At 50.8% G+C, this 25,599-nt stretch overlaps 1 protein-coding gene across 1 annotated transcript in view; it reads left to right on the top strand.

Annotated features, from left to right (window-relative positions):
• Positions 1-7,682: 7,682 nt before the first annotated feature.
• LOC136371027 (protein CEPU-1) overlaps positions 7,683-25,599 on the top strand; it is a 357,472-nt gene continuing 339,555 nt past the window's right edge. Inside the window, exon 1 of the mRNA XM_066334816.1 lies at positions 7,683-7,834. Within this exon, the coding sequence (XP_066190913.1) occupies positions 7,759-7,834 (76 nt within the window). The 5' untranslated portion in view covers positions 7,683-7,758. The remainder of the gene's footprint in view (positions 7,835-25,599) is intronic.

Genomic DNA, 25,599 nt, shown 5'->3' on the forward strand with positions numbered 1-25,599 from the left:
TGGTGGGGTTTTTTTTCCCCCCCTTTTTTTTCTCCCCTTTTCTCTTTCTCTTTTCCTACCACATCCAATTTTCTAGCTGTGCCAGGCAGGTTGCAGGACTAATCTTGAATGTGCTTTGAGCCTGCTGTATAACACCACGGGCTTTAAAAGCTTGGGATGGGGGAGAAGGAGGAGGATGTGGGGTGTGCAATTAGTTTGGGGTGGCAGGATGAGCAGGAGAAGCTGAAATTGCAAATGAGGGTTATTTGGGGAATACAAATCCCCTTCCTCCCAGGGCTGGTTCACCTGGCTTTCTCTTTTTGGCAGATGGAGAGTGGGAGATGTGAATTAGATGGGAAAAAATTCCCTAGACAGTCTGCAGGGTCTCAAATGGTGCTTTCATCACAGCCAGTGTTTTGTAACGTGCATGTTTATTTTCCCCTTCATCTGGAGTACAAAGGATGTGGTGTTTGAGACCTGCCAGGGGTCGACTGCTGGCGGAGGCTGGGCTGCATTCCGAGGTGTTGCTCCAGCTCTGGGGAACAGCGCAGGTGCTGGGTGGCTTTGAGCACTGCAGCAAAGGTGCTGCCGCTGCTGCACCTCCCAGAGCTGAGAATATTCATCAAAAATGACATCTGGAGGGGTTCTGTCTGTTCCCAGCTCCTGAAGAGCTCTCTCGAGGTGGGATCGTCTGAGGCATCAAGGTGGCTGGAGGTCTCTTTATTGCCACAAGTCCAGCTGGTGTGGTGGGTCACTGCTGAGCCTCCTCAGTGGGACCTCAAGCTTCAGAGGAGCTGGAAAAGAGCTGAGCAAGAGTTTCCCCCTTCTAAAATTTATTATCCCATTTGGAATAAGTGATGGGAATTATCCCGTTTGGAAGAGATGGTTTGAAACACAAAAATTTGAGGGTGAGTCTCTCTTCCAGCACCTTCCAGGACAGACTTGGGCAGCTGGCTGAGCCTTTGTCTTCAGTCCCCAAGTCAGAGAGGGAGCTTGAGGAGGGGAACAAAAGGGAAGGGGAGGTGGGGATGTGCCAGGGCTGTGTCACCCTCAAGCCCAGCAGCACGCACACGGCAGCAAACAGCCTCTATCTCCTCGAGCCATCTGTTTGCAGAGTCTTTGCCCATGCAGCAGCACCTCTTCCCACATGGACTTGTTGCCTCCTTGTAATCCATAGGTAAACAGACTTTTAATCAGCTGGAAGGCAGGGAGAGGAGGCGGTGAGCCCCGATAAGAGTCCGGGTGGGATGGGGACTGATGGCAGCACGAGCCCCGGCGTGTGGGTGATGGGGAGCATCCCTGCAGTGTCTCTGGAATACAGAGAAAAATGGTTTGTTTGGAGGAATGGATTGAAGGAAGGGATTTGTGGGACCAAGCAGAGCGTGGCCACTGAGCACCTCTCCAGAGGCTCTTACCGCCTTGGTGTTGCTTGAAATCGGGAATTTTATGTAGAGAATAAAATTCCCTGGAGAATAACATTTCCCCAGGTGACACAGATGCCCCATCCTTGTGCACTGGTAAGGGAAGGCATCACCTTCCTGCAGCAGGTCACTGCTCCCATCAGCAGGTTGGAAATGTTTGGGAGCATTCAGCCCGGGAGGGTTCTGGGTGGCTCTTGCATGGTGCCGTGTCATGTCCAGGGGGCACTTGGCCTGGCTGATCCAGGTCCTTCTCCATCCACCCTTTCTTTCTGCTTCTTCTGCTGTGAAAACCACGTCACAGAATATCCCGACTTGGATGGGGTGATCCCATTAAGCCCAACTCCGGGTTCAGTTTGAAGGAGAAACAAAGTGTGCTCAGTGCTGGAGCTGCCGGGGTTTTTATCTTCTTTGCAAGGTGCTGGAATGCCAGAGGAGCTGCAGGATGTAACTAAAAGCAGCCTCAGCCAGAGGCCTGGGATTTGGGAAGGTGCTGTGGGCACTGGGAGCGGGGGCAGTGACCTGGTGCCCTACAGTACATGGCATTACCGTGTTTAATGTACTCAGCGCTAATCTTTCTCTAAACACAAGCGATCTTGCTGAGTTCAGCACTGAAAGAGCAATAACCAATGAAGGAGATGAGATTAAGAAAACTCACAAGAATCAAATGTGCTAGAAAGGGCTGGGGAAGTGCCAGGGGCACTGCAGTAAATGACCTCCCTGGGAATCGAGGACAAATAAAATCCATGCCCCGTGTCTCTCTCTCCTCCCAGGCGCCTTGTGCCGATGCCGGGGCCCTCCCCTCCCTGGTGGGGCCATAGATGTTGCTTTCAGGGTTATTTTTGCACTGGAATACAACAAATCCTCTGTGCTATGGGGCCGAGACGAGGATCCGTGTCGCTGCATTCAGAAAAACTAACCTCTCGAGCTCAAGGAGAGCTGCTTCAGTTGGCAGGAGCATTATTCTGTCTGGAACAGCCTTGAGAGGGCAAACAAAACCTCTGAGCTGTGGCTCTTGTTTCCAAAGGCTCTCTGCAGACAGGGATGCTGGTGAGAGTGGCTTTTTTAAAAATTATTTGTGAGCCAGAAACAGCCATAAACTGACCCAAATGTCACCAAGATGGGATGAAAATGGGGTGCAGCATCCTGAGGGAGTTGATGTCCCAGCCTGGGCTCTGTTGGACTGGACATGGAAAAGTCTTGCCAACAACCTGCAGGTGCTCAGTGTGCATTGTGGGGGTTTATCCCGAAGGATAAAGGGATGGTGGAGGTGATGGGGGTGGATGGAGGTTCCCCCCCAGTGCTCAGCAGCCTGAGGATGTCCTTCACGGATCCCAGACATCCCAAATCTGCTGCCTCAGATCCCAACCCCTCGCGCCGTGCAGCCTCGGAGGCTGCGAGGATGACTTGGCAGTGATATATTTACTACAATTACCATCTCCCTTCCCAGAGGAGGAAAAAAAAATAGATGAATAATATGTTTTGAAGGTGTCATGGAGTGAAAGCAAGAGAGGAGCTTGAGCCTGAACTTATGAATAACTTATGGGCTTCCTCCCTTCATGCAGCTGCTCCGTTTGGGCTTATCTTTCTCACCCGTAGGAGGTGTAATTAAAGGAGCAAAGCCGGGCACCCGTGGGCAAGTGTCTGTCTGGCTCCGTGTGTCCCCTGCAGGCCAGAGCACGGGGGTGCTGGAATGCCTTTCTGTGGACACGTGGGCCGGGCTATGTGCGGAGCTTTACGAATTTTCCCCCTCGTCAGGAAAAATAAAATAAAATAAAATAAAAAAGGGTCATTTTGCACATAATTCAGCGCTGATGTTTTTGGGAGGGTGATGGGTGTGCTGCCTTAACTCTCCCCTTGCACTGGTGAGCCACGAGCAGAAGTGATTTCGGATGGGGAAACGCTGCAAGGTGAAGTAGGTGAGCCCTGCAAAGCCTTAAAATCTGGGAGATTTTGGTTCCCTTCGTGGCGCAGCTGGAAATTCCCTCCCGGGCCTCATGTAGCGGCTTAGCCTTCCCAAATCTTATTTTTCCAGCCCTCAAATGAGAAGTAATTTGCTCTTGTCTCAACACTTTCCTCTGCTTTCTCTATTTTGACTTGAAGAGCTCAAGGGAGGGACTGTTTTTACCGGCTGTACACACGGAGTGGAACATAATGGAGCCGGGATCTTATCAAAGGCATGCCAATGCTATTGTAATGCATACAGTAATTATAGGGATGTATATGGAGGGATGATGAAAAAAACCCCAATGAAACATGGCATTTCCCTCTGGAAAAAATGTTAGCGAAATAAAACCACGCCTGGGAGTATGTCAGTTCCAGCAAAAAATGTCTATTAAAAATTATGCAGTGCTGTTCAGCAAGGTCACAGCATTCCTTTTAGAGCCAGTTAGAGGTTTCCTTGTAAAGCAGCACAGCACTTTTTTTTTTTTTTTCTCCCTGCAGACTTTTAGTCAAGGTGTTGTGCTTTGGGCTTTTATTCAGATTTAGGGGAAGAAAAAAAATCGCATTTCATAGAAATTTTGCAGGAATTTCTGTCAAAAGGTGCCCTCTGCATCTCGATAGGCACAGAGGGATGGTGTCCCTGGTTAACACCAGGCATAAATATATATTTATATATGATTTCCAGTGAATAACTTGTTGCCCCCATCCCTATCTCAGGAGTGCAGCCCTGCTATCTGCATGTTCCTATCAGCCCAGCACACAGATATGGACGAGTGTAATGGAGATATTAGGCACTTATTGCAAGGCATTCTGTTGAACATCACCTGCTGTTCAACATGAAAAGTTGATGTTCCACAAAGCCACAAGCCAAAGGCTCCTTAAGAGCTGTTCTGGTGCATCGGGTAAATATCCGCGCTCGGAACGAGCGCTGTGTGGATTAATAATGCATGGAGCAAATCTGTAGGAAGAGCAGCCACTGCGTAGGGCTGACTTAGAAACTGCTCTCCCTGCTTAGGCAAATAGGCAGGGAAGTTGTGTTTTTTAAAGCATAATGTGTTGGTAATAAACCAGACCAACCTAATCGACCACTTCCAGCTGCTCCGAGCGCAGTCACTGGCTCGGCACGCCGGGGTCAAAGGAGCCTTGCCAAGGGTGGTAAAAATTGCTGTGTGGCACCTTATTGTAGGGAAATTATGCTGGTGGGATGGTGGGGAAGCAGGGGAGAGGCTGAGATGGGATGGGGTTGGGAATCTTCCCCCCTGTCCAAGGGTTTTCCATCAGCTGGGGCAGCAGTGGGTTTGTGCACTCCAAGCCCTGACCTCATGGCAAGATTAAACCCTCCATCCCCTGTATTTGCTTCTGGAGAAGTATCCTGCTGTACCACGGGTCATTAGTGCTACTGTGCTAACGAGCTCTTCCTGTCCTAATGAGCTGGGAGGTTATGGAGGCCCTGGCAGGGTGTGGGGTGCCCCTGGGGGTACCAGAAGTGGTGCTGGAGAGCCCTGGACCTCCTGGAGGTCTGTGGATTGAACCAGGCCTTGGGAGGGGGAAAGGAAGGAGAGCTCAGAGCCCTCTGCAGACACTTTTTGGCAAACCTCCATGGGAACTGATGGGTCACAGCAGAGGAGGCATTGGGGAGCACCCAGGGGTGGCTGAAATGATCTTGTCTGTGGCTGGGGACAGTGTGACCCTTTGGCTGGGGACAGTGTGACCCTTTGGCTGGCTGCTGGCAGAGAGGTACAGGCATCCAACAGGGCTGGTGGCAACATCCAGCCCGAGCTGCTGATCCCTCCCTGACATTTGAATCATTGTCAGAGCTGTGGATGGGGCTTCAGCAGAGGGACCTGGGATTGTCACCTTCCTGCAGCACAACGACTGGCCTGGATCTGACTCAGAGTCACTCTGGGTGATAGAGAGAGAAACACAGCTGGATTTCCAAGAGTTTCCAGCCAAGTCTTCTTCTGAATTGCAAAGTGAACAGCTCAGATTTTTGGAAGCCTCTGAGGAGGCATAAATACAAAAAGCCAGGATATCTTTAATATTTTTTTTCTCTTTGTCATTTTTTTCTGGGTATAATTTTGTTTGAAGGGGCTGTGAGTCACCTCAAGCAATGAAATGAGACATCCTTATCACTTATGAAAATAATATTTAATGTGATAGTTTTTATTTAGGTTGTTCTAAAGGAGTCTCTAGGGGTTCAGAGCCTCAGATATTCTTTTTATTGGACAAAGGGTGGAAATAATTGAAGGCTTTTGTTTCAAGGATCTTTTCTGTGTGGGCATGTGGGTGTCATGCTCTTGGGCTGTGGTGAGGACAGATGTGTTTGGTTTGGGAATCCTGAACTGGAGAAAAGTCTATTTTATTTCTGGTGTTGTGAAATAGAAACCAGCAGTTGGCATAGGCAAGGAGCTGAAGTAACAATTCAATCCTAAACTGGGTCCAAGGGGCTCAGATGCTGCTCAGAGCAGGAGGTGGGCTTGGTGTGAGGAATCAGATGAGCGTGATTACAGCATGGAAATAAAACCTTGGTCTGGACTAAAAGGAGATTTCTGCTCCAAAACTGAAAAGTTTTTCCCTATTAAATTTGCTTTTAGAGCCATCTCCACATGGGTTTAGTTGTATAAGGGGAAGAGGCTTGTTGGGGCTGTCCTGCAGACATCAGGCCCCTGGGAACAGATGCCCCTCATCCTTTTGGGCCAGGCGAGTGGGACACGGGGTGTGAATCCTTCCCACCATCGGGCGGGTGGGGAAACTGAGCCACAGCACGGCTGCTGCTGCTCCAGGAGGGATTCAGCCCCATTCCCAGTGGGGAAGAGCTCTGGGGAGGATTGCAACGGCGCTCTGGGGTGTGGGGATGATGGAGCAGGGATGCTAAAGGGGAAATGTGGGAGGGGGTAGATGCCAGGGGGATTTAGGGGGATGGGATGCCCAGGGGGTGTAGGTGATGGATGCCTGGGAATTTGGTGACATGACACCTTCAAAACATATTATTCATGCCGGAGCTGGGGGGATGCAGGTCCAGATGGAGGGGCTGCAGGTGCTGGGGGAAGTTTGGGGGCCGCAGGTGCCAACAGTGAGAGGGAGGTGGGTGCCAGGGGCTGAGGAGTTCAGTGGGGTGGAGGAGGTGGGGTGGGGGCACATTCTGGTGGGGTTAGGGGGGCTGCAGATGCCCGGAGGAGGTGGTTTGGGGTGTGGATGGCAGGGGAAGTTGGGGACCCCCGAAGGTGCTGGGGGTCCGGATGCTGGTGGGATTATGGGGATGCAGATGTCGGGGGTGCAGATGCCGGTGGGGTTAGTGGGGTGTAAATGCTGGTGGGGTTAAGGGGTGCAGCTGCCAGTGGGGTGCTCAGGGTGTAAATGCCAGGGGAGTTAGGGGGTGTAGATGCTGTTGGGATGTTCAGGGGGCAGATGCCGCTGGGGTTAGTGGGGTGCAGGTGCCGGCAGGATGCTCAGGGTGTCTTTGCCGGTTATGGGACTTGGGTTATGGGATGCAGATGCCGGTGGGGTTAGAGGGGGTAGATGCTGGTGGGGTGCTCGGGGTTCCTTTGCCGTTCACATTAGGGGGTGTGGGTGCCGGTGGGGTGCTCAGGGTGTAAATGCCAGGGGAGTTAGGGGGTGTAGATGCTGTTGGGATGTTCAGGGGGCAGATGCCGGTGGGGTTAGTGGGGTGCAGGTGCCGGCAGGATGCTCAGGGTGTCTTTGCCGATTATGGGATTTGGGTTATGGGATGCAGATGCCGGTGGGGTTAGAGGGTGTAGATGCTGGTGGGGTGCTCGGGGTTCCTTTGCCGTTCACGTTAGGGGGTGCGGGTGCCGGTGGGGTGCTCAGGGTGTCTTTGCCGGTGGGGTTATGGGATGCAGATGCCGCTGGGGTTAGTGGGGTGCAGATGCTGATGGGGTGTTCTAGGTGTCTTTGCCGGTGGGGTTATGGGATGCAGATGTCGGGGGTGCAGATGTCGGTGGGGTCAGGGGGTGCAGATGCCGGTGGGGTTAGGCAGTGCAGGTGCCGGCGGGGTGCTCAGGGTGCCTTTGCCGCTCGGGTTAGGGGGTGCGGGTGCCGGCGCGGGGGGGCCCGCAGCCAATGAGTGCTGCGCGGGGGCGGCTGCGTGCGCGGCCGGCGGCGTGTTGCAGCCGGGCGGCGTGTGCGGGCCGGAGCGGCGGGCACGCAGCGCCTGTCCTCGCACCTGCAACCCCTTCCGACCCCCTTCCCCCCCCTTTTTTTTTTTTCTTTTGGGTTTTTTCCCCCTCCCCCACCCTTCGGTGCTTTTTTTCCCTTTTTTTTTTTTTTTTTTCCCCTTCCTTTTTCCTCCCCCCCACCCCCCCCCCCCCCGCCCCTTTTTCCTGCGCTTTGCTCTGGGAAAACGCTGGATTTTAAACCTCTCCCCGCCCGGCAGTGAGTGGGGAAGGAGAAGGAAAACATGGCCCAGGCCAAAATGCACCACCCCGTCTCTTGGGTGATCTTCGCCGGGATGGCCGCGCTCCTCCTCTCCCAAGGTAGGGAACGCCGCGGGGGACGCAGCCCGGGCGGGCGGAGGATGCGCGCTCCCACAGCAGCACCCTCCGAGGGGCTGGGGGATGAGAATCCCCTCCAGAGTGGGGATGAGGATCCCTCCAGCGCGGGGACAGAGCCGGGAAAGGCTCCCCAGCCCGCTGTGAAGTTGCGGGGGATGCGGATGCGGGTACGGCGCAGGAATTCCCGGTGCACGGGGCTGGCGGCGGGGGGGACACTTCTCCCTTGGCGTCCTGATTATTTCTGCGGGTGCAGAAGGACTCTGCCATCCCTGAATTCTGGCAGGATCAGTGATCCAACAGGCTGGGGGAGCAGCGGGAGCCGGGGTTCCTCTGTGCTCCCCCCACGCCTTTGCTTTTCCAGCAAGGTCGTCCGAAAAACTCGGTGCAGCCCCGCTCCCGCCGAGCCGGGACTTGGGAAGTCCTGCCCCGCTCTGTCCCGGATCAGCACGGCTGCCTCTCCCACGGGGGGACGGTGCTTGGAGGGGAGGGGGAAACCGTGCAAGGGAAAAAAAAAAAAAAAGAGCAAAAAGCGATGGGAAAAGGAGGGGGGAAGAGGCGGCAGGAGCCAACCCCATCTGGCCGGGAGCGCCGAGCCTGTCAGCTCGCGTTAGGCTCCTCGCAGCCATCTGGAGGGGCTGTGGGAGCGGGGTTTCCTCCATGGCACGAGAGGATGGAGCCGCATCCTGCCCCGGGATGCGCCGGGGGCCGCGCCGTGCGCGGGGAGCGGCTGGTCCCGGGGCTCCGCGGCGGGATGCGGGCACTGCCCGGGGAGATGGATGCGGATCCAGCCGGGAAGGGGATGCGGCCGCTCTTTGGAGCACGGATGCACCCCTGGCGCGGTGCGAGTATTCCTGGGCGAGCCGGATGCGCCCCGCGGGGGATGCAGGCGTTCCTCGGGGCGGGAATGTCGGTTCTCCGGAGGATGGATGGATGGATGCGCCCCGGCGGGGTGAATGCACCTCCTTCTCCACAGCCCGATCCAGCCACCTCCGCGCTGCTCCGAGGTGCTCACGAAAGGCTGGGAATGTCCAAAGCATCCCAGCCTCGTCCCCCGTGTGCCGGTGTGGGGCTGGGGGCTGCGGTGTGGGCAGAGATGGTGCCTGGGTGTCTCCCACCACAAACTTCTCTCTGCTGCGCAGGCCGGGCCCTCTCCTGCGGGGGGAGAGCCCCCGGTGCCGTATCGACCGGCACAGGCTGTTTAACATGCACATCACACGCCGAGGCATCGCTCCTCTTCGCCTTCCTCCCGCTCTCCCTCCTCCAGCTCTCTCCTTCTCCCAGGGCTGCTGCTTCCCGCTCGGCATTCCCGCATGCCAGGGGCTTCCCCGGGGCTTCGAGCCCTTGTCCCCTTGGCTGCCACCTCTGCAGGGAGCCCGGGTGGGGTGTGAAGGGTCGGGGCTTCCCAGGAGAGGATTGAAGCTGCACCTTTCCCTCCTCGCTTCTCCTGCCCAGAATTTGTGCTTCATTTATTTTATTATTTCAGTTATTTTATTATTTTTTAATGCTTGCTTTGGGGCTCCTGGCTTGGCTTCCTTGCAGTCTTATTCCATGCCTCTGGTCATCCATCCTTCCTGCTTCCTTTGCCTGCTCCTATCAAAGCTTCCAGATCAAAAAGTAGTTGTGTGGTTTTGGTTTCTTTTTATTTCTTTATTTCTTATTTTTATAACTCTCCCGGGCAGCAGAGCAGTGGGGAGGAATGTGCGCCTCCCTAAACCCAAAATCCCCCAATTCTCTGCCTTGCAGGAATCTGATGTGGGTGCCAGAGGTCCCTGAGTCACTCCTGGAGTGAGGAGAAGCAGGGAGCCGCATTTCTCCATGGTCTGGGGAGGACCCAGGGCAGAGTTGTGGGGATCTGGGTGAAATATTGCACAGGGCAGCAAAAAACTGGGGCCTTTTTTGGACTGGGAGTTGCTGCATTGTTGGAGGGAAGGAGTCCCCCTGGGAGTTGTTTTTTTTTTGCACAATTTTATTTAAGAGTCATTAAAAAAATGTAAACACACCCTACAGAAAATTTTGTACATTAGCACAAACTTTTAAGGAGAGTTTTGAGAAATTTGGGTTCATTCAACCCCAAGGTAATCTTTAGGTTTGTATGCAGTGTTGGAAATCAGCAGTAATGTGCTTCTGCTTCATGAATTCTTCTGACAATCACAGTAGTTTTTGGAATTCATAAGTTTTCTCCCTCATTTAGTGTCCAGAAGTGGAGCTGGCTTGTGTTTGAAAACGTGAACATTATTGTCATGCAGGAAAACTGTGTTTTGCACAAATCTCCAAACATCTCCAGAGATGTGTGCTGCCCTCTGCAGCGGTTCATCCACACTCCAGGTCATTTCCCTATTCCCAGCCAAACAAACAATAAGAAAAGTGGTTTGTGAGTGTGCTTGAAGGGAAAGTGGAGTGTGAAGTGAGATAATTCAGGAGCGTTTGACCACCTGCATTCATGCAGCCATCTGTGGGTCCTCCCGATGTTTGGTAGATTCACTTGGGTAGGAATTTTATAGATTTGTTGGCTTTGAGGAATGGTGGCCCTTAGATGGGAGCTGTTGAGTGTTGTGGCTGTCAGGAAGGAGCCTCCTGAGCCCTGGAATGTGGTTGGACACCAAGGAGCTGTTGGGTGCTGGTGCTGGAGAGGGAGGCTGGGCCACCCCCTTGGGAAGGAGCTGGAAGCGCCCATTGCATCCACTCAAAAGAAGGACAGAGCCAGAAAATGTCCAGCCACGACTTGGGGAAGGAGATGGAAAGAGGGGAGGTTGCAGAGGGCTGGGATAGCCCCGGGCATCGGGAAGTGAGCAGCAATTTGGCAACACAGCTCTCATTGTGTTTGCTCTGTGTCTTCTGTGTGGTTTTTAAATAGCAGCAAGGAAAATCCGAAATATCCTCACGCAGGGACCAGGCAGCAGTGTTTTCTCTTCCCACTTTCCCTGGCTCGAAGTAAAGGGGTGTCCTCACATGTGCTCCGTGTCCCTGACTCACAGCCCACCTGGATTTCTTAAGGAAGAGGCAAAAATCTCACCCCAGCACTCGGGAGTGGAAGAGACAAGAAAACTCTTCACTCAGCCACGCGTAAAAGGATTAACCAGGCTAAAAGGTCATAGAAGATTTAGCTGGGCCTTTAGCATCAGTAAGCCAAGAATTATGGGAATTTGATTTACAAATTAGCATAAAGACCTTATTCTAATAAGCATACAAGCTGAAATAGGTATGTAAAATAATAGCATGTGTCAACATCCTACACAGAGCGTTCCTCATCCGAAAGAATTATTCGCTCGTTCGATGTGGCTGGGATGCAGATAATTCCCGAACTGAGACAGGCTGTGCTGGTGTGTGTGATGGAAAAGCTGGATCTGACCCAGAGGCACATCCACAGGGAGGAGAGGCTGAGTGCTTCCCCCTGAGGAAAGGCAGGATTTGGGATCTGGGTTGGGGCTACGCATCCTGTGAGAGTTTCCTCTCAGTGGAGGGGTGAGGGGAAACCTCCCGGCAGTTCATGCAGGAGGTAATTGCACTAATGAATGTGTGTAAGAAAAAATTACGTGTATCGACGTCTTTTTGTGACTGCCTGGATTTATTGGTCCTCGGGAAAAATATTAGATGTGGTTAATAGTTATCGTGCGGGTCAATAAAATGTGATATTCACCCCAACAGCAGAAAATAGCTATTTAATAGGTAATAACAGTAATAATCAATACCTACATGATTAGATAACCCAGTTATATGCAGTACATAAAAGGAGGGGAATGCACTCTGCCTGCTCAGTGGCTGAACATCTGTCATTCCTGCTGATCCTCAGCGGAGCTGTGAGGAGGTATCGGCACCTCTGGAAATCAGGCCACCACGTGGGATTAATTGGCACATCTTTAAGATGCAGCAGAGCAAACAGGAACCCGAGCAGACCTTTGGAAAGCAGTTGCACTGTGCAAAACGCTGGATGGCACCCAAAGTGCTGGGAAGGGGCTTGGGATTTGGGTTGGGAGGTGGAGTTGCAGGTGGGGATTTCCACGTGGGGATTGCTGCTGCTTTCTTGGGATCATCCCTGTGCTGAGCTGGTTACACAGCAGTGGATTGGCAGGATACAAGGAGGAGTAAAGTTGTTGTAGTTACTCTACACTGGGGGTGTATAGAGATCTCCATCACAACAGATGGAGATCACAATGACAAAACTCAAAATGAAATCAAAATGAAATGTGTGTAATACATTACCTTAGGGCACGGGAGCAGGTGCTGGAGTAGGTTTGTGTTGTAGCTACACCAGGTTTAGGAGCCCCACTGGTGGATGGAGACGTGTGAGGCCCCGTTTGTGCTGACACAAATTCCAGGACATGCAGTTGTTTGGTGGCCATAAAACACACGAGAACAAGATGCCTGTGGCCATCTGCAGTGGGCATGTGAGGAGACAAAAACTCATCTCAGATGTCCATGGCAAAGGTTTGGAGCGGCAGCTTGGGCTTGGAGTTGAGCTCTTGGTTTCAAACAGGGACCAAAACGAGCAAAGGGGCCAGATTTGGGAATTCTGTGGGAGTCCAAGTTGGTGTGGGACTGCTCTCTCTTCCCCACGCTTGGGATGAGCCTCTTGGGTCAAAAGGAGATAAATATCAGTTTGATAAGCAGAGAGATCAGGTGGGAACTGGGAGCTTGCAAAAAACCTCCTCTGGTAAAACTAAACTTCTGAACCATCCTAGGGACCATCCCTCTGTACAAGACTGGTGCTCTGCAGGCTGCAGCCAGTTTTGGGATATCCTTGTGCTTCACAAAACTACTTCTCCTTCCTCCACATAGGGATTTTGAAGAGCACCATAACCCAGACTCGTGGTTTTTCCATCTTCCTTTGGCTTACGCCTGACACGAGTGCATTTGATACGAGAAGTGTCTGCTTTGTGTATTTTTCTTGCAGTTTTCACTTAAAAATACCCATATTGTGATTTCCCCTCTCATTTATTTTTTCCCCACGGGGGAAAAATTTGATCTGTTGACAGATCTAGGTCAGGTTAGTCAGCAGAGCTTGCTGTTTTCTGGGATAAAATGGGAGTGGATGGGGAGAACTCTTCCCAGGAAACTCCACTCAGACAGTGGAGGTGGACTTCAGCTTTCCTCAGCCTGGGAAACACCACATGAGGAGCAAATATTTGGCCATGGGGATCAGAAAAAGATCTTAATTTGTGTTTGTCTTTGCTTCCCAAACTTCAGTAGTGGCAGGAAAGGGAAAACCTTCCATTGCTTGATTGAAGGGACATGAGCTTTAAAGAGGGGAAATAGGATTTTTTTAAGCATTACTGGTCACTCTGCTTTGATGGGCAGTGACAAATCTCCTGTTAGACTCAGCAGAACTCAAATCTGATCCCTCTCTGATATTCATGGCAAAGGCTTGGAGCTGGGACTTGGAGTGGAGCTCTTGGTTTCAAACAGGGGCCAAAATGAGCAAGGTGCCAGATTTGGGGATTTTATAGTGGAAGTCCAAGCCATGCTTCTGTCTCCTGTTGCCAGCCAGTGCCCACACCTCGGCACTGGGTTTTTCATGCCTTTAGAAGTTTTATAGGGGAAAAAAAAAACAGTCTGGGAGAGCTGGGAGTGCTCACCTGGAGAAGGGAAGGCTCCAGGAGAGCTGAGAGCGATTTGGGACAAGGAGTCTGGAAGGACAGAAAAAAGGAAAGGGATGGCTTCCCATTGCCAGAGGGCAGGGATAGATGGGGTATTGGGAAGAAATTCTTGGCTGGAGGGTGCTGAGCCCCTGAGCTGTGGCTGCCCCTGGATCTCTGGAAGTGTCCTAGGCCAGGTTGGATGGGGCTTGGAGCCACCTGGGACAGTGGCAGGTGTGTCTGTCCACAACAGGGGCTGGAATAAGAGGATCTTTAAGGTCCTTTCCCAACCTAAACCATTCTGGGTTTCTCTGAAAAACACCAGGATCACAAAGAGTCATCCCTTGGTCACTGCACCCCTTGGGACATCCCAATCCCTCCAGCCCTTCTGTGGGTGCATCCCACAGACATTGCATCCCTCAGGCACTGCATCCTGCAGGAATTGCATCTGGCGGGCACTGCATCCTGCAGGCACCACATCCCGCAGGAATTGCATCCCACAGACATTGCATCCCTCAGGTACTGCATCCCGCAGGCATTGCATCCTGCAGGTATTGCATCCCGCAGGAATTGCATCCCACAGACATTGCATCCCTCAGGCACTGCATCCTGCAGGAATTGCATCCCACAGACATTGCATCCCTCAGGTACTGCGTCCCACAGGCATTGCATCCTACAGATACGGCATCCCGCAGGCATTGCATCCTGCAGGTATTGCATCCCACGGGCACTGCATCCCTCAGGCACTGCATCCCACGGGCATTGCATCCCGCAGGAATTGCATCCCTCGTGCTCCCAGCACACTTGGAGCAGTGGCTGGCCGCCGGGAGGAGCTGCCACCTCCCTCCCTCCTCCCTCCCGAGCAGGAACCTTGCTCGTGGTTAATAACAAATCCGAGGTGCTGCCTTCCCGGGCTCTGTTATCTGCCGCCAGGAGGGAGAGCGCGGACTTCTGATGCGCTAACAGTTAATATGTCTGGTGCTGAAAGCTCTTGTAAATTAATTGACCCCTTGGCCCCCTTGTCCTGTTGACTGTTCCCACTAAAGACAGTGGTTGGTTCTTGGCATTCCTGCCCCCCCACACCTCCTCCTTTCCCTTTCTCCACCTCCCATGTGCTTCGCTTACTAATCAGAGCTGTCAGAAAAAGGAGCCTGGACTCTGGAACGCTTCACAGGAGCTGCATGGGGAAGTCAGGATTCTGGGCGTCCCCTGTGCCTGAATTCCTGGTGGTCAGGGTATTCCCGTTAAAGCTCTGCTGGAAGCTGCCATGAATCCTCTGCCTTCCCATGGGGATGGAAGTGCTGCCAGGCTGAAAAGTCCCAGCACAGCACCAAGGACCCTCTGGAGGTGATGGAGGGGCCACTTTAGGGCATAGGCTAAATCCTCCATCTTGCCTTACAAATATATTACTACATACTAAACCCTTAACCTCCGAGCTTTCCACCCTGTGATATCACACGCTTCTATTCAAACCACACACCCACAATCCCAGTGCTGTCACTCAATTCTGGAAGCCTTATTCAAGGCCTCAGGTCAAATGCAGTGTTTTCTTGAGGGTCAGTTGCCTGTTAGAACAGAAAACCTGAAATTCTCAGCTCCCAGGGTTCCAACAGGTCACCTGTATGCACAGGTGTGAGCACAGGGGTGAGCTGTGGCTCATGCCAGGTGCTCACTGCTGGAACAGTGGTGGAAGGATGGGAATGAGTTCTCATCAAGAATCTTTTCTTTTGGAAATATCAGAAAAAGATCCCAGAATAGTTTGGGTTGGAAAAGGAGCTTAAACCTCATCTCATCTCATTCCCCACCTGCCATGGGCAGAGACACCTTCCACTAGACCAGGTTGCTCCAGTCTCCATCCAACCTGACCTTGAGGGGATGGTGTATTTTCCTCACACATTGCAGATCCTAGAAACCCTGATTTCAGTTGGAAAGGAGCTTGGAAAACCACAAAAGCTCAGTCCACAGGGCTGGTTTGTGTCCTCCCGTGACTCATGGTGGGAGAGAGCAGCTGCTAATGAGTGGGAAATGCCACAGGAAATTGTGTAATATTACAAATGAAGCAGAATGTTTCATATTTTTCTAATTCCAAACTAAAATTAAAAAAAGAACTATCACAAATTCCCAGTGAAAGTAAATTCTGGGAAAAGTAAGGATTGATTTTTGAAGCATTTTTTTTTCAGAGCTCACCAAAGCTTTATGTACAAAGTTGTGAAGTGATTTCAAACAAAAAAAAAAAAGAGCTCCGAAGGCCACGTTCCAGCAGTATCAAAGAGCCTGGAGTCTCCAGCCTTGTTCCATTTTGTATTGTTATTTCTTCAAAACAGATCCTTTGCTAATGTTTCCATTTTACCAGAAACGGAATTCTTGATTTAAAGAACTGGTTTGAAAGCCAAGCCTGACCCGCCTCACTGGAAGCGTGACAGGCGCTCAGAGCAAAGCAAGGTTCATTAATACCATAATATTCTCTCTTTTTTTTAGTGGTTGGGGCCTTTTTTCCCATCTTAGAGGAGTTATCTGGTGAATAGCTCTTCGTTCCTGGGTTGGTTTGGGTGTTTTTAGCTTTTATTCCCTTTCTGCAGGACAGATGGTATTTAGAGATCAGAGGGTGCCTCAGTCAGACTTTTAGTTTTCCAGAGTCAATTCCCAAAGCCAGCACTGGGGTTTTTGATAGCGGGCCAAGGCACAGGAGAGCAGCAGGACTGGCTGGCACGAGGTGAATTTGGTTTTAGGATGAGTGACATCTCTCTTAATGAAGCCCTTTTTGGAACAAAGCTGGCGAGAAGCAGGATCTGTGATCCATTAGAGGCCGGGGCAGTGGCGGAGCCAAAACCTCCGTGTCATTGAAGACAACATGAAAAAAACCCTGTATTATTTATTGTTTACTTTTTGTGCTGCTTTTCTGCACGTCAACACTTCCCATTGTATGTTTTTTGGGCTTCGAAACCTGACACCACATTAGAAACCATCTCCAAAGCCCCCAAATAATGCATAAACTATGATTATTCCTTCTGATCCACTTGTGTTTATGTAAATGGCTGGAAAAGCGTTTTTCGGCTTATTTCAGCAGCTTAAGGGATTCATACCAAGCCTATTATTGAAAAATCAGAAAGTGAAAAGCAACTTCTGAGACAAGGAATTAGCAACTCAATGGCAGCGTTCGTGCTGCAGGATCTGGCTGCACCGCAGATGGGAATTCCCTCGGGACTCAAAAATCCCACATGTGCCAACAGGTGGATGGGCTTTGAGGGGAGAGGGTCTCAGAGGAGGTTTGGGGTTAATCCCAAGGGATGAGGGGCTGGAGGCACAAACCATTGGTGCTGCTGAGGCTGGTGGCCTGGATTTTGGGGGATGAAGCCCCCAGGCACTTGGGGGATAATCCTGGCTCTGTGTCCTTGCATCCATGGGTGGGAAGGGGCTGGCAGTGCCATCCTTGCTCCATGCAAACCTTTTCCTTCTGTCCCAGGAGAGGTGAAACCAGCTGCAGATTCTCTCTGGGCTCCATCCATTCCAACCAGCCCTGCAGCATCTCATCCCTCCTCTCCTGCTGCTTTTTATCCCTGGTTCGGTCCCTTTCCCCCTTCCTTATGTTAATTTCCCACCTGAGCACCAAGTACTTTATAAATAGCAAATCTGAAATGAATTTCCTAGCAGCAATCATTATCTCCCTCGACAGCCATTAAACATTCACACAAGCAGAGCAAAATGACAAAGGGGATTGATTTTTACAGTATGTTGGGGGGAGGTAGGAGAAAGGAAATATGTTGACAAGGCTTTTTTTTTTCCCCTTATTTCCCCCCTCTCTCCATTCTCCCCTCCATTCCACGTCCTCTGTCTTGTGGAATTTAAAATCACCCTTTTGGAGATGAGGTTGGCAGGGGATGGGAGACAGCGAAGTTGGAAACAAATAACAATAAATTTTAAAAAAGAGGAAAAAACAAAAAAGCAGCAAGTTCTATCCCCTTCTTCTTCAAGCAACAAGCTCCATCCCCTTCTTCTCCAGCCCCTGGAAGCCTCGCTCCCATCCCTTGGCTGCTAACAACTGGTAAACATGAAGTTGGTTCTGTGTCCTGGCTGTGCAGATGAATATGTCAGAGTTAATGCCTCCTAAGATGGAGGGGTGAGCTCCAGGGAATGGGGGGGCCCAATCTGGGAGCCTGCTCAGCAGAATAAATGTGTTGATGCAATCGTTGGGAGCGGGCGAGCTGCGGCCGAATGAGGCACTGTAGCTGAAAATTTAACTTTGATTTCAATTTTCATATTTGTCAGCAATAATTAGATTCAAGGAATGTTTTTGCCGCTGTTCTAAAATACTAATAAGTAGGAGCCTTTGTAGTATGGCTAATGGAGCCTTTTTTTCCTAGTGGGCTAGAAAAATTCCATTAAAGGGAAAGTCATACTATATTACCGTGCTTCAACATGCAGTGACTTTGCTGCCACAGGAATATCTGCACCGGGAAACAGAGCCCTTGCTTCCAAGTGCAGGGATGATGCTGGAATGGGACTGCCTTCCTGTGGTTGGGATTGGCTGGGCAGGGACTAGGGAGGGTCAAAAGGGACCCCTCACATCAAATTGGGCCGGGGGTGATGCTCTGAGGGGCTTTGGGAAGCTTTGGAACTGCTCATGGGAGGATATAGCGGCGGCTCTCGTGCAGCAGGCTTTGGCAATTTTTTTTGGTGTTGTCATTTCCCTTTGGGTTTAAAGCTTGGCTCAATGAGGAATTTCCCCTTGTTGGCTCTGCCAAAGGCAGAAAGCCCCTTCTACCCCTCCCCACCCTGCAGGGTGGATTTCCTTGGCAGCACGTGCCAGGTTTTATCCCAGAGAGACGCCGGCAAGGAAAGTGATATTAAATTTGCTGGCGATATGCAGAGCAAATGGGGAAGCTCTAAGTTGTGTCATTCTCAAGTTACTTCAGCCTATTAAGCAAACAAAAGCACTTGTGGAGTGAGAAATGGAAATGGCCAACGTGGCCCGATTAATCCTGGATGTACAATTCCATTAATAAGCCAGCTTTTAATAGGTGGCTCTTTCCAGGAGCTGCTGGGACGAAGAATTGATGTATTCACTGTAATTGTATTGCAACTAATAGGATCGGAAGAAAATTGTATGGAGAACTTATTCCTTTGCTACCATATTCCAATCAGTTGAAATAATACAGGAGGGCCCAGCATGGTAATGAGGCTTAAATCTAAACAGGAATATTTTAAATTTTAGTGAGTGGGGGGATTGGCTTGGTCTTTTGCATCCCCGTAGAGTGGGCAAAAATAAAACAGCAGTTCAGAGAGGTGCTGGAGGAAATGGGGATCCCAATCCCAGTGGGAATGCTCCATGGTTCTGTGCTGGGGCTGCTGTCTCGGCTGGGTGGTGGGATGTGGCTGCTGCTGCAGAGCTGTGCCGGGCCAGCCTCTCTCCTGAATGCTGAGGGGGATGTGTGGATGCCCAGGGATGGGACTGCCCCTTTGGCATCTCCCCCGGAGCCTTTTGTTGCTGCCATTGGCAGCGAGAGGAGCTTTCCCCCTCTGCAGTCACTGTGTTCGCTGCCAGAGCTCATTAACGAGCCCGAGGTCCTCGCTCCATTCATCCCCTGTTTATTCCCACCTCCATCTGCAGGCTCTGATGGTTTGCTGACCCTTTCTTTCCAAGGAACTCCTGCAAACACCCCACCTCCTGCTTTAGGGAGCAAACGTACCCTGGTGGCTGTGGCTCTGGGCCCCTGTGGGATGCAGAGAGGGATTTGGGCTTTAATCCGTGAGCGTCTCTCCAAGGGCTCTTGGAAGAGAGCTGTGGAGCTCCACAAATCCCAGGCAGGCTGGGTGGCTCAGCGCACCCCAGGTGATGCACAGCAGTGCCCCAGATCTCCACAATATCAATGCAGTTGTGGAATGATGCACATTAAAGCAAAATAAATACTAACCTGGGAGCTGCCCAACCCAAAATCTGTTTGGTCCATGGTTACTGGAGCTGTGGCTTTGCCACGAGAAGTTTGCAGCCACTTTTTGTCTGTTCATCGCTGTTTCAGGGCTGTTTGTTTTTCACTCCTCCTCCCTATTTGTATGCATGCTCTGACCCTGCTTTGGTAACAGGCTAGAGAGTAAATAGAAAGGGGAGGGGGAAAAAAAAAAGGCAAGGAAAAAAAAAAGCCAAGGCACAGTTGAGCTCAAATCCCTGAGGAAACAGATGTGATTGCCTTCCAGAAATGGCTCCAATAAGGCCAGAAAGGAATATTGCTTTTATAGCTTTTGGGATATAAAACATTTAGAAAATGTGATTGACTGGCAATGCCTAATTTATCATTTACCCATTTCTCTATCCACCCAAACACAGCAGTATCCTCAGACCGACTCATTTCCACCCTTTTTTTTTGGCTTTCTGCCTCTTCCTTGTGTGTGACACACGTGCAAACCCATGTTCCCTTTCACGCCCAGCTGTGTGTGCACACAGGCACGTGTTTCCCCATGCTCCTGGCTCCTTGTCCCTGTGCCTGTGTCATGGATTTATCATCGTTCTGCTAAGCACTCAAACTCCTGTGGCTATTTATAATTAATGCTCAGAAACCTGCCAATCCATTTAATGACACCGGGAGGTCACGGCCTCCCTTATAGCTTCCCATTAATCATCATTAGAACAGTTCTGGGTTTTTTACGTTCTTTTTAAATGTTAATTCACCTTTATAATGCTCCTTTCAGCTCTGACTGTAAAGGGATACTCTGTAGTCACTCCAGACTGTCTTGCAAGTGTGTGCAGGTGAAAGGCACAGTGGGACAATTGCACTTGATAAAGTCTCTTGGATGTCTCCCGCTGGAAGGAATTGCACTCACAAACTCTGCCAGGTGGGATTTCTGCACTGCCCTCTGCCCCCAGCTCCTCGCAGCAATGCTGGCACAGCTCCCCTCTCCCTGCTGGCTCCATCCCGGGTGCCAGGAGCCCCTCACCATTTCTCCCTGCTGGGAACCACAGGGTCAGGGAATCCTAGAGCGGCTTGGCTTGCAGGGGACATTAAAAATCCTCTAGTTCCACGTGATTCCCAAGTGCAATAAGCTTATCCATGCTGGCACAGAGCTTGCTAAGGCCATTTCTGCTCTGCCAGGCTGTGCTCGGGCACATCTTGGCTGGGCAGATTTTTTAGATCTGAGGTGGGCTGGTGCATAGCTTGGCTTTATGGGTTGTGGTGTCTTGGTTTGGGTGGAGCATCCAACTCATCACTTGTGGAGGTTAACAAAAATCCCAGTTCCCAGAGAGAGCAGCGCTGCTCACATTGGTGAGTCCATCTCTTTCCTGCCAGTGCCCTGGGAGCCTCCAGCCCTTTCTGAGTGTCCCAAAGCACCGCCTGTCATGGTCATGGTCACAGCAGAGGGCATCAGCAGAGATGTCAAGAGGCACCTTGGGGGAAGGAAAACTCCGGGTGCAATCTGGTACCTTTGGCAGGCAGCAGTTCCTCTACAGTAGCCCTCTCCTGGCTTGTGGTTGGAAGCAACCATCCCTCTCCACAGCCAATCTGTGCTGGCCACCAATGGAACGGTTCCAAAGCAGTGCAATCCTGATCCAGATTGGAGTGCTGAGCCTTTTGGGAACAGTCCCACGGTGTGGTGGTGCAAAGCATGGCCCCATTTGGGCTGTGGGGACATTTCACAGCTCTGGGTGACAAAGCTGCAGTGCCTCCTGTGATTTCTGTTCGTGTTCGTCCAGGAGGGGAGAAGGCAGCACGGACACTGAGTTCCTCTGGTGGGAAACAAGCACAGCCCCATTGCTGCACCAAGATTCATGCTGGGCTCTCTTTCTGTGTGAAATAGGATCACTCCTGCTCCTTTGGAGACTTCTGGCCTGGGTGAGAGCCGAGCCCAGCCCCATTTCTCTGAGTAAATACGCCAGCAGCATTTGGCTTAATGAACTGTGGCTTTTAATAAATGGCTCTTATCTTGCTGAAGTGCTGCTAAATTGTCAGGATTTAAAATTAGCCTAATAGATTTGTGGGCGATGTTTTATTCACTGGTTAGTTGGAAAGAGATGGAGAGAGAGGGAGAGATGGCTCCACCCAGTTCTCCCTGAATTATACAAGAGTTATTTATTTGTTTGGGCCGAAGGGGAAATGTTCTGGATTAATGTGCGATGCCTCAGCACCTGACTTAATGAGAATTTAGAGACCTATCCCAAACTGATAGTCTCCCATTAATCACTCGGTGGCCCCTCTGCTTTGCTGTCCCTGGGATGTATTTTTCATGGTGGTGGTTGGGTTATGGTACCCACTGCTGCTTGCCAGGAAAAGGGGGTGGAGATGGACAAGGGGAGTTTTTGGGTGCTGTGGAGGCTTCCAGGACCACTTCTCGCAGCTTTGCTCCATGCTGATGTTGAAGTAGATCCCGTAGATCTCTGTCTGCACCACACCTCCCTGTGCAACTTGAGTCCTTGAGCATAAAGTTGAACTTGCTCATCTTGTGATACATCCCCTGAACTTCCATGAGCCACTTTGCCTTTATTTCTTTTGGCAACACTGAGCTGGTTGTGATCCTGTTGACAGTTTGGAGACATATGGAGAGTCAAGGCAGAACAGTGTCTTATAATAGAGTAAAATGGGATCTGGTTGGGATGAAAGATGCCAGGGAAATGTCAATCACTATCATTATCCTAACAAACTGCTGTACCTGCAGAGATAATAATAATATTTAGCAATTATATAGCACCTAACAAGCTCAAACAGCACAGACTGTAGCTAATTAAAACTCCCAAGACTTCCTTTGGGTGGGTGATTTCCTTAGAGCATGGACCAGCTTCCCAGGGTATTTTGTGAGAGGCTAAAGGCACTTATTCCCCATTTCACAGGTAGGAAAAGGCTGGAAATCCACACAGTGAGAGTGGTGGAGTTAGTCCTGGCACTGGGTTGGGCTGTTTGCTGCATTAGGAGCTGTTGGGTGGCCTTGACTTGATCACCCAGATGGCCAAAGGTGTTTGGATGCATTGATGTGCTTTTCCATGTCCTTTTTGGAACGGGGCAGAGTTTGGGTGCTGGACACCCAAATGAGGGCCCCACCAGCTCCCCTTGGTTTTCTCCTGTGTTTTCTCCTGTGTCTGTCTGCTTTGCTGGGCTGCTGCTCTTTTGCTCTTGGTTCATCATTCCCCATCCCACGCTGACCAAGCTGCATCCTCAGAAACCTTTCTGGAGGATGAGACATCAACCAACATCCCGGCTCTGGATGGGTCATCCAAGATCACAGTGGTGGAAAGCAAGACTTGGAACATTCCCCATTTGTGTTGGCCTCAGCTGGCCCTCCCTGGAAAGCAGCAGATGAACCCACTGGTGTCTGTCTGGATCCAGCTGGGCTCTGATATCGTTATGATTCAGGAGGGCTCATGTAACACTTAGAACTCTGGTTCTTCAGAGCAAAGTTTATTGGCAGATTCTTTTATACAGTGTTTGGGTACCATGAATAGGATTGGTCCTTTAGGGCACCACCTTTTTGTAAACATCTCTACCAGTAAATAAGCTGGACAAACACCAGGTGTCAGGAGGACGAGATCTACAGGGTTGTTTTGGGTTCCTCCTTATGATTCCCAGACTGGGAGAGTTTTGTCCTTGGCTTTGCCACAGGCTTCAAGATTCTGCCTGGAGCCTGAGAATCCATGTTCTGACCTCTGTCAATTCCCACACCCTGACCCCTGCCCAGCTGTGTGTTGCTGCAGCCCAGGGAGCCCGTGGTGTCCCTGTGACTTTGTGAAGGTCAGCGTTGGTGTCTGAAGTGGTAACAACGTGTGATGCACAGTGTCAGCCGTAAAGGAAATATTGTATATAAAAGATAAGTTTTTTTTTCTTTTCTTATGGCAGAGGAACAAGGCGCCGGGTTCATTTAGCATTCATAAAGTCTTGCTTTGGAAATGCCTTTAAGTACTGCTGAGGGAGACTTGAAGGAGCATGTTTGAGAGTCAAATGCACATCTCCTTGGGCTCTCCTTTCATCTGCTTTAAAAAAACACAATCTTTTTTTTTAATCTTTTTTTCCCCCTCTGTAAAAATACTAATCTTCTCCAACAGCAGCAGACACCCAGGGTGCAGGCGCTTGGCAATTAATTCAGTGAACAGAACAAGCGAGGAGCAGAGGGAAGGGGGGACTCAGCCAAGGACCCGAGGATGCTGAAATCCTGCTCGTTAATTAGGAGGCAGCACAGGATGGGGCCTGGTTAATTCAGGTGCTGAGTGTGTTGTCCACTCGGGTGGCAGCGTGGCCCTTTGCCATCCTCTGGGCTGACCTCTGGCTGAGAGGAAGGCCCAGCAGGGAATTTGGGTCTTGGGCTGGCTGGGGAAGAGTCCAAGGCGATGAGGTGAGGATTGGTTTGGCTTGGTTTACAACCTGGCAAGAGTAGTCCTGACTCTAAGCAGGTCACAAGTGGTAGTTGGGAGAACCGTGGAGGTTTTGGTGTGAGTCCTCCTCGTACTCTTGGCTGACATGTGGAGTGGAGTGTCCATCCTCCAGAGGCTGGGCTTTCCCTCACAGAGAGTCATCCCCTTGGAGTTCGTGTCGGCATGGAAATTCAGCGCATGATTCCTGTTATCCTCACAGGAGCTGAGGCAGAAGGAGAGAGACAAAAGCAACAAGGGTTGTCGTCACCCAAACTCCTTCAGGTTGCGAAGAGCCGACTTCTTGGGAAGTGTCAGATGGGCAGAAGTTCAGCTCAGCCCCTTCTTTTGGCTGAAACTTTTCTCGTCCTTGAAACCTCTCTCCTTCGCTCTTCACTTGAGGGAAGGGAATTTACTGCGATGAAATATGTTGTCTTGTGGCTTTTTATGAAAACAGCACATGTCACTGCCCCTGTTTCCTGGAGCCAAAGGATGTGGCTGGATTTCAAAAAGAAAAGGACTGGATGATTTCATTATTGCTAACAACTGTTCCCACCAAGATAAGGGCAGTCTAATCACATTCCCTGCGAACAAGTACCAAGGGAACCAAAAGGGAACGTTTCCATTTGATCTTCCAGTTGTCTTCTGTGTTTTGGTCCTCTTTGGTGCTGTGCAGTGCCAGGAGCAGGCTGTGAGGCTGAAGGGATCTGGGGACAGTGAAGGCAGCAGTTCATGGTGGCTGTCCTGGTTTAGGGGTGTCCCAGGTTGGAGATGCTCTGCCAGCAGCTGCCTCCACATAAGGATTTATTTCACTGACCGCCTGCAGTCAGGGCTTGAATTCCACATCCCAAACTCTTTGAGCAGAGCCTGAGCTGATGAAGGAGGCTGAGCACTGAGCAAAGAGGGAGTTTTCAGCTTTAATTTTTGATTTGCAAGTTGCCCAGAAGAAAAGTGCCACCTCCTTAAAAAAAAAAAAAAAAAAAAAAAATCAGCGCTTATGGCTAATAAATTTGCTTTTCTTAATTATGTTTCACAGATTCCCGATGTAGATTCCCCTGAGAACTGATCCATAGCTGAAAACCCCCTGTGCAGTGAGCGTGCTCCATCTTTAGCTGCCAGGAGGTGATGCTGACCGTGACAATCCTTCTAGGGGGGGAAGGCAGAGCCAGGGGATGGAGGGGACAAGTTTTTGGCTGTGCCCTCCACTCAACAGAGTGAGCTGCCACATGTCCCCACTGCAACCATCCCTGTCGCAGGGAAGGAGCTCTCGAGGCTTTGATTTGCCCCGTGGCAAGACATAACATTCTCATCTCGTCCTTTAATGATTTGAGGACGGGCTGTTTTCCACATCAACGTCTCTGTAGCCCTGATTCTGCCACGGGGGCAGGCAGAGGGGGTGCAGCAGCTCAGTGTTCCCCCTCACCCTCTTGTTGTTTGGTGCCCTTGGCTCCTCAGGAGCTTGGGGGAGGCACTAATTGATCCATCCCGTTGGCACAGGAGCTGTCATTGGGGGAGCAGAGCGGGGCTCTCTCTGCTGCGGTGCAGGGTCACCGCTCCAGGTCCCAGCAGCGACCACCCAAAGAGAAAAGATGACTTATAATTACATTCGTAATTGAAAGTGATTAATGGTAGCAAAAGAACTTCGAGCGATTTCTTGTAATTAAATACTAATTTTAGTTCCTTTGCAGTGCCGAGCACCATGTTTGCTTTACTGGGGATATTTATGGCTGTGCCTTAGCACGGTTTAATATCTTAAAAATACATGTTAAGTCATTAACAATTTTTTTTGGTGGCTGAGTAAACAAGTAAACATCAATTAATTTGTTTACTTTGTGTCTGTAATTAGGTTC

The sequence above is a fragment of the Sylvia atricapilla genome, chromosome 23 (genome assembly GCF_009819655.1).
Source record: "Sylvia atricapilla isolate bSylAtr1 chromosome 23, bSylAtr1.pri, whole genome shotgun sequence".
Lineage (NCBI taxonomy): Eukaryota > Metazoa > Chordata > Aves > Passeriformes > Sylviidae > Sylvia > Sylvia atricapilla.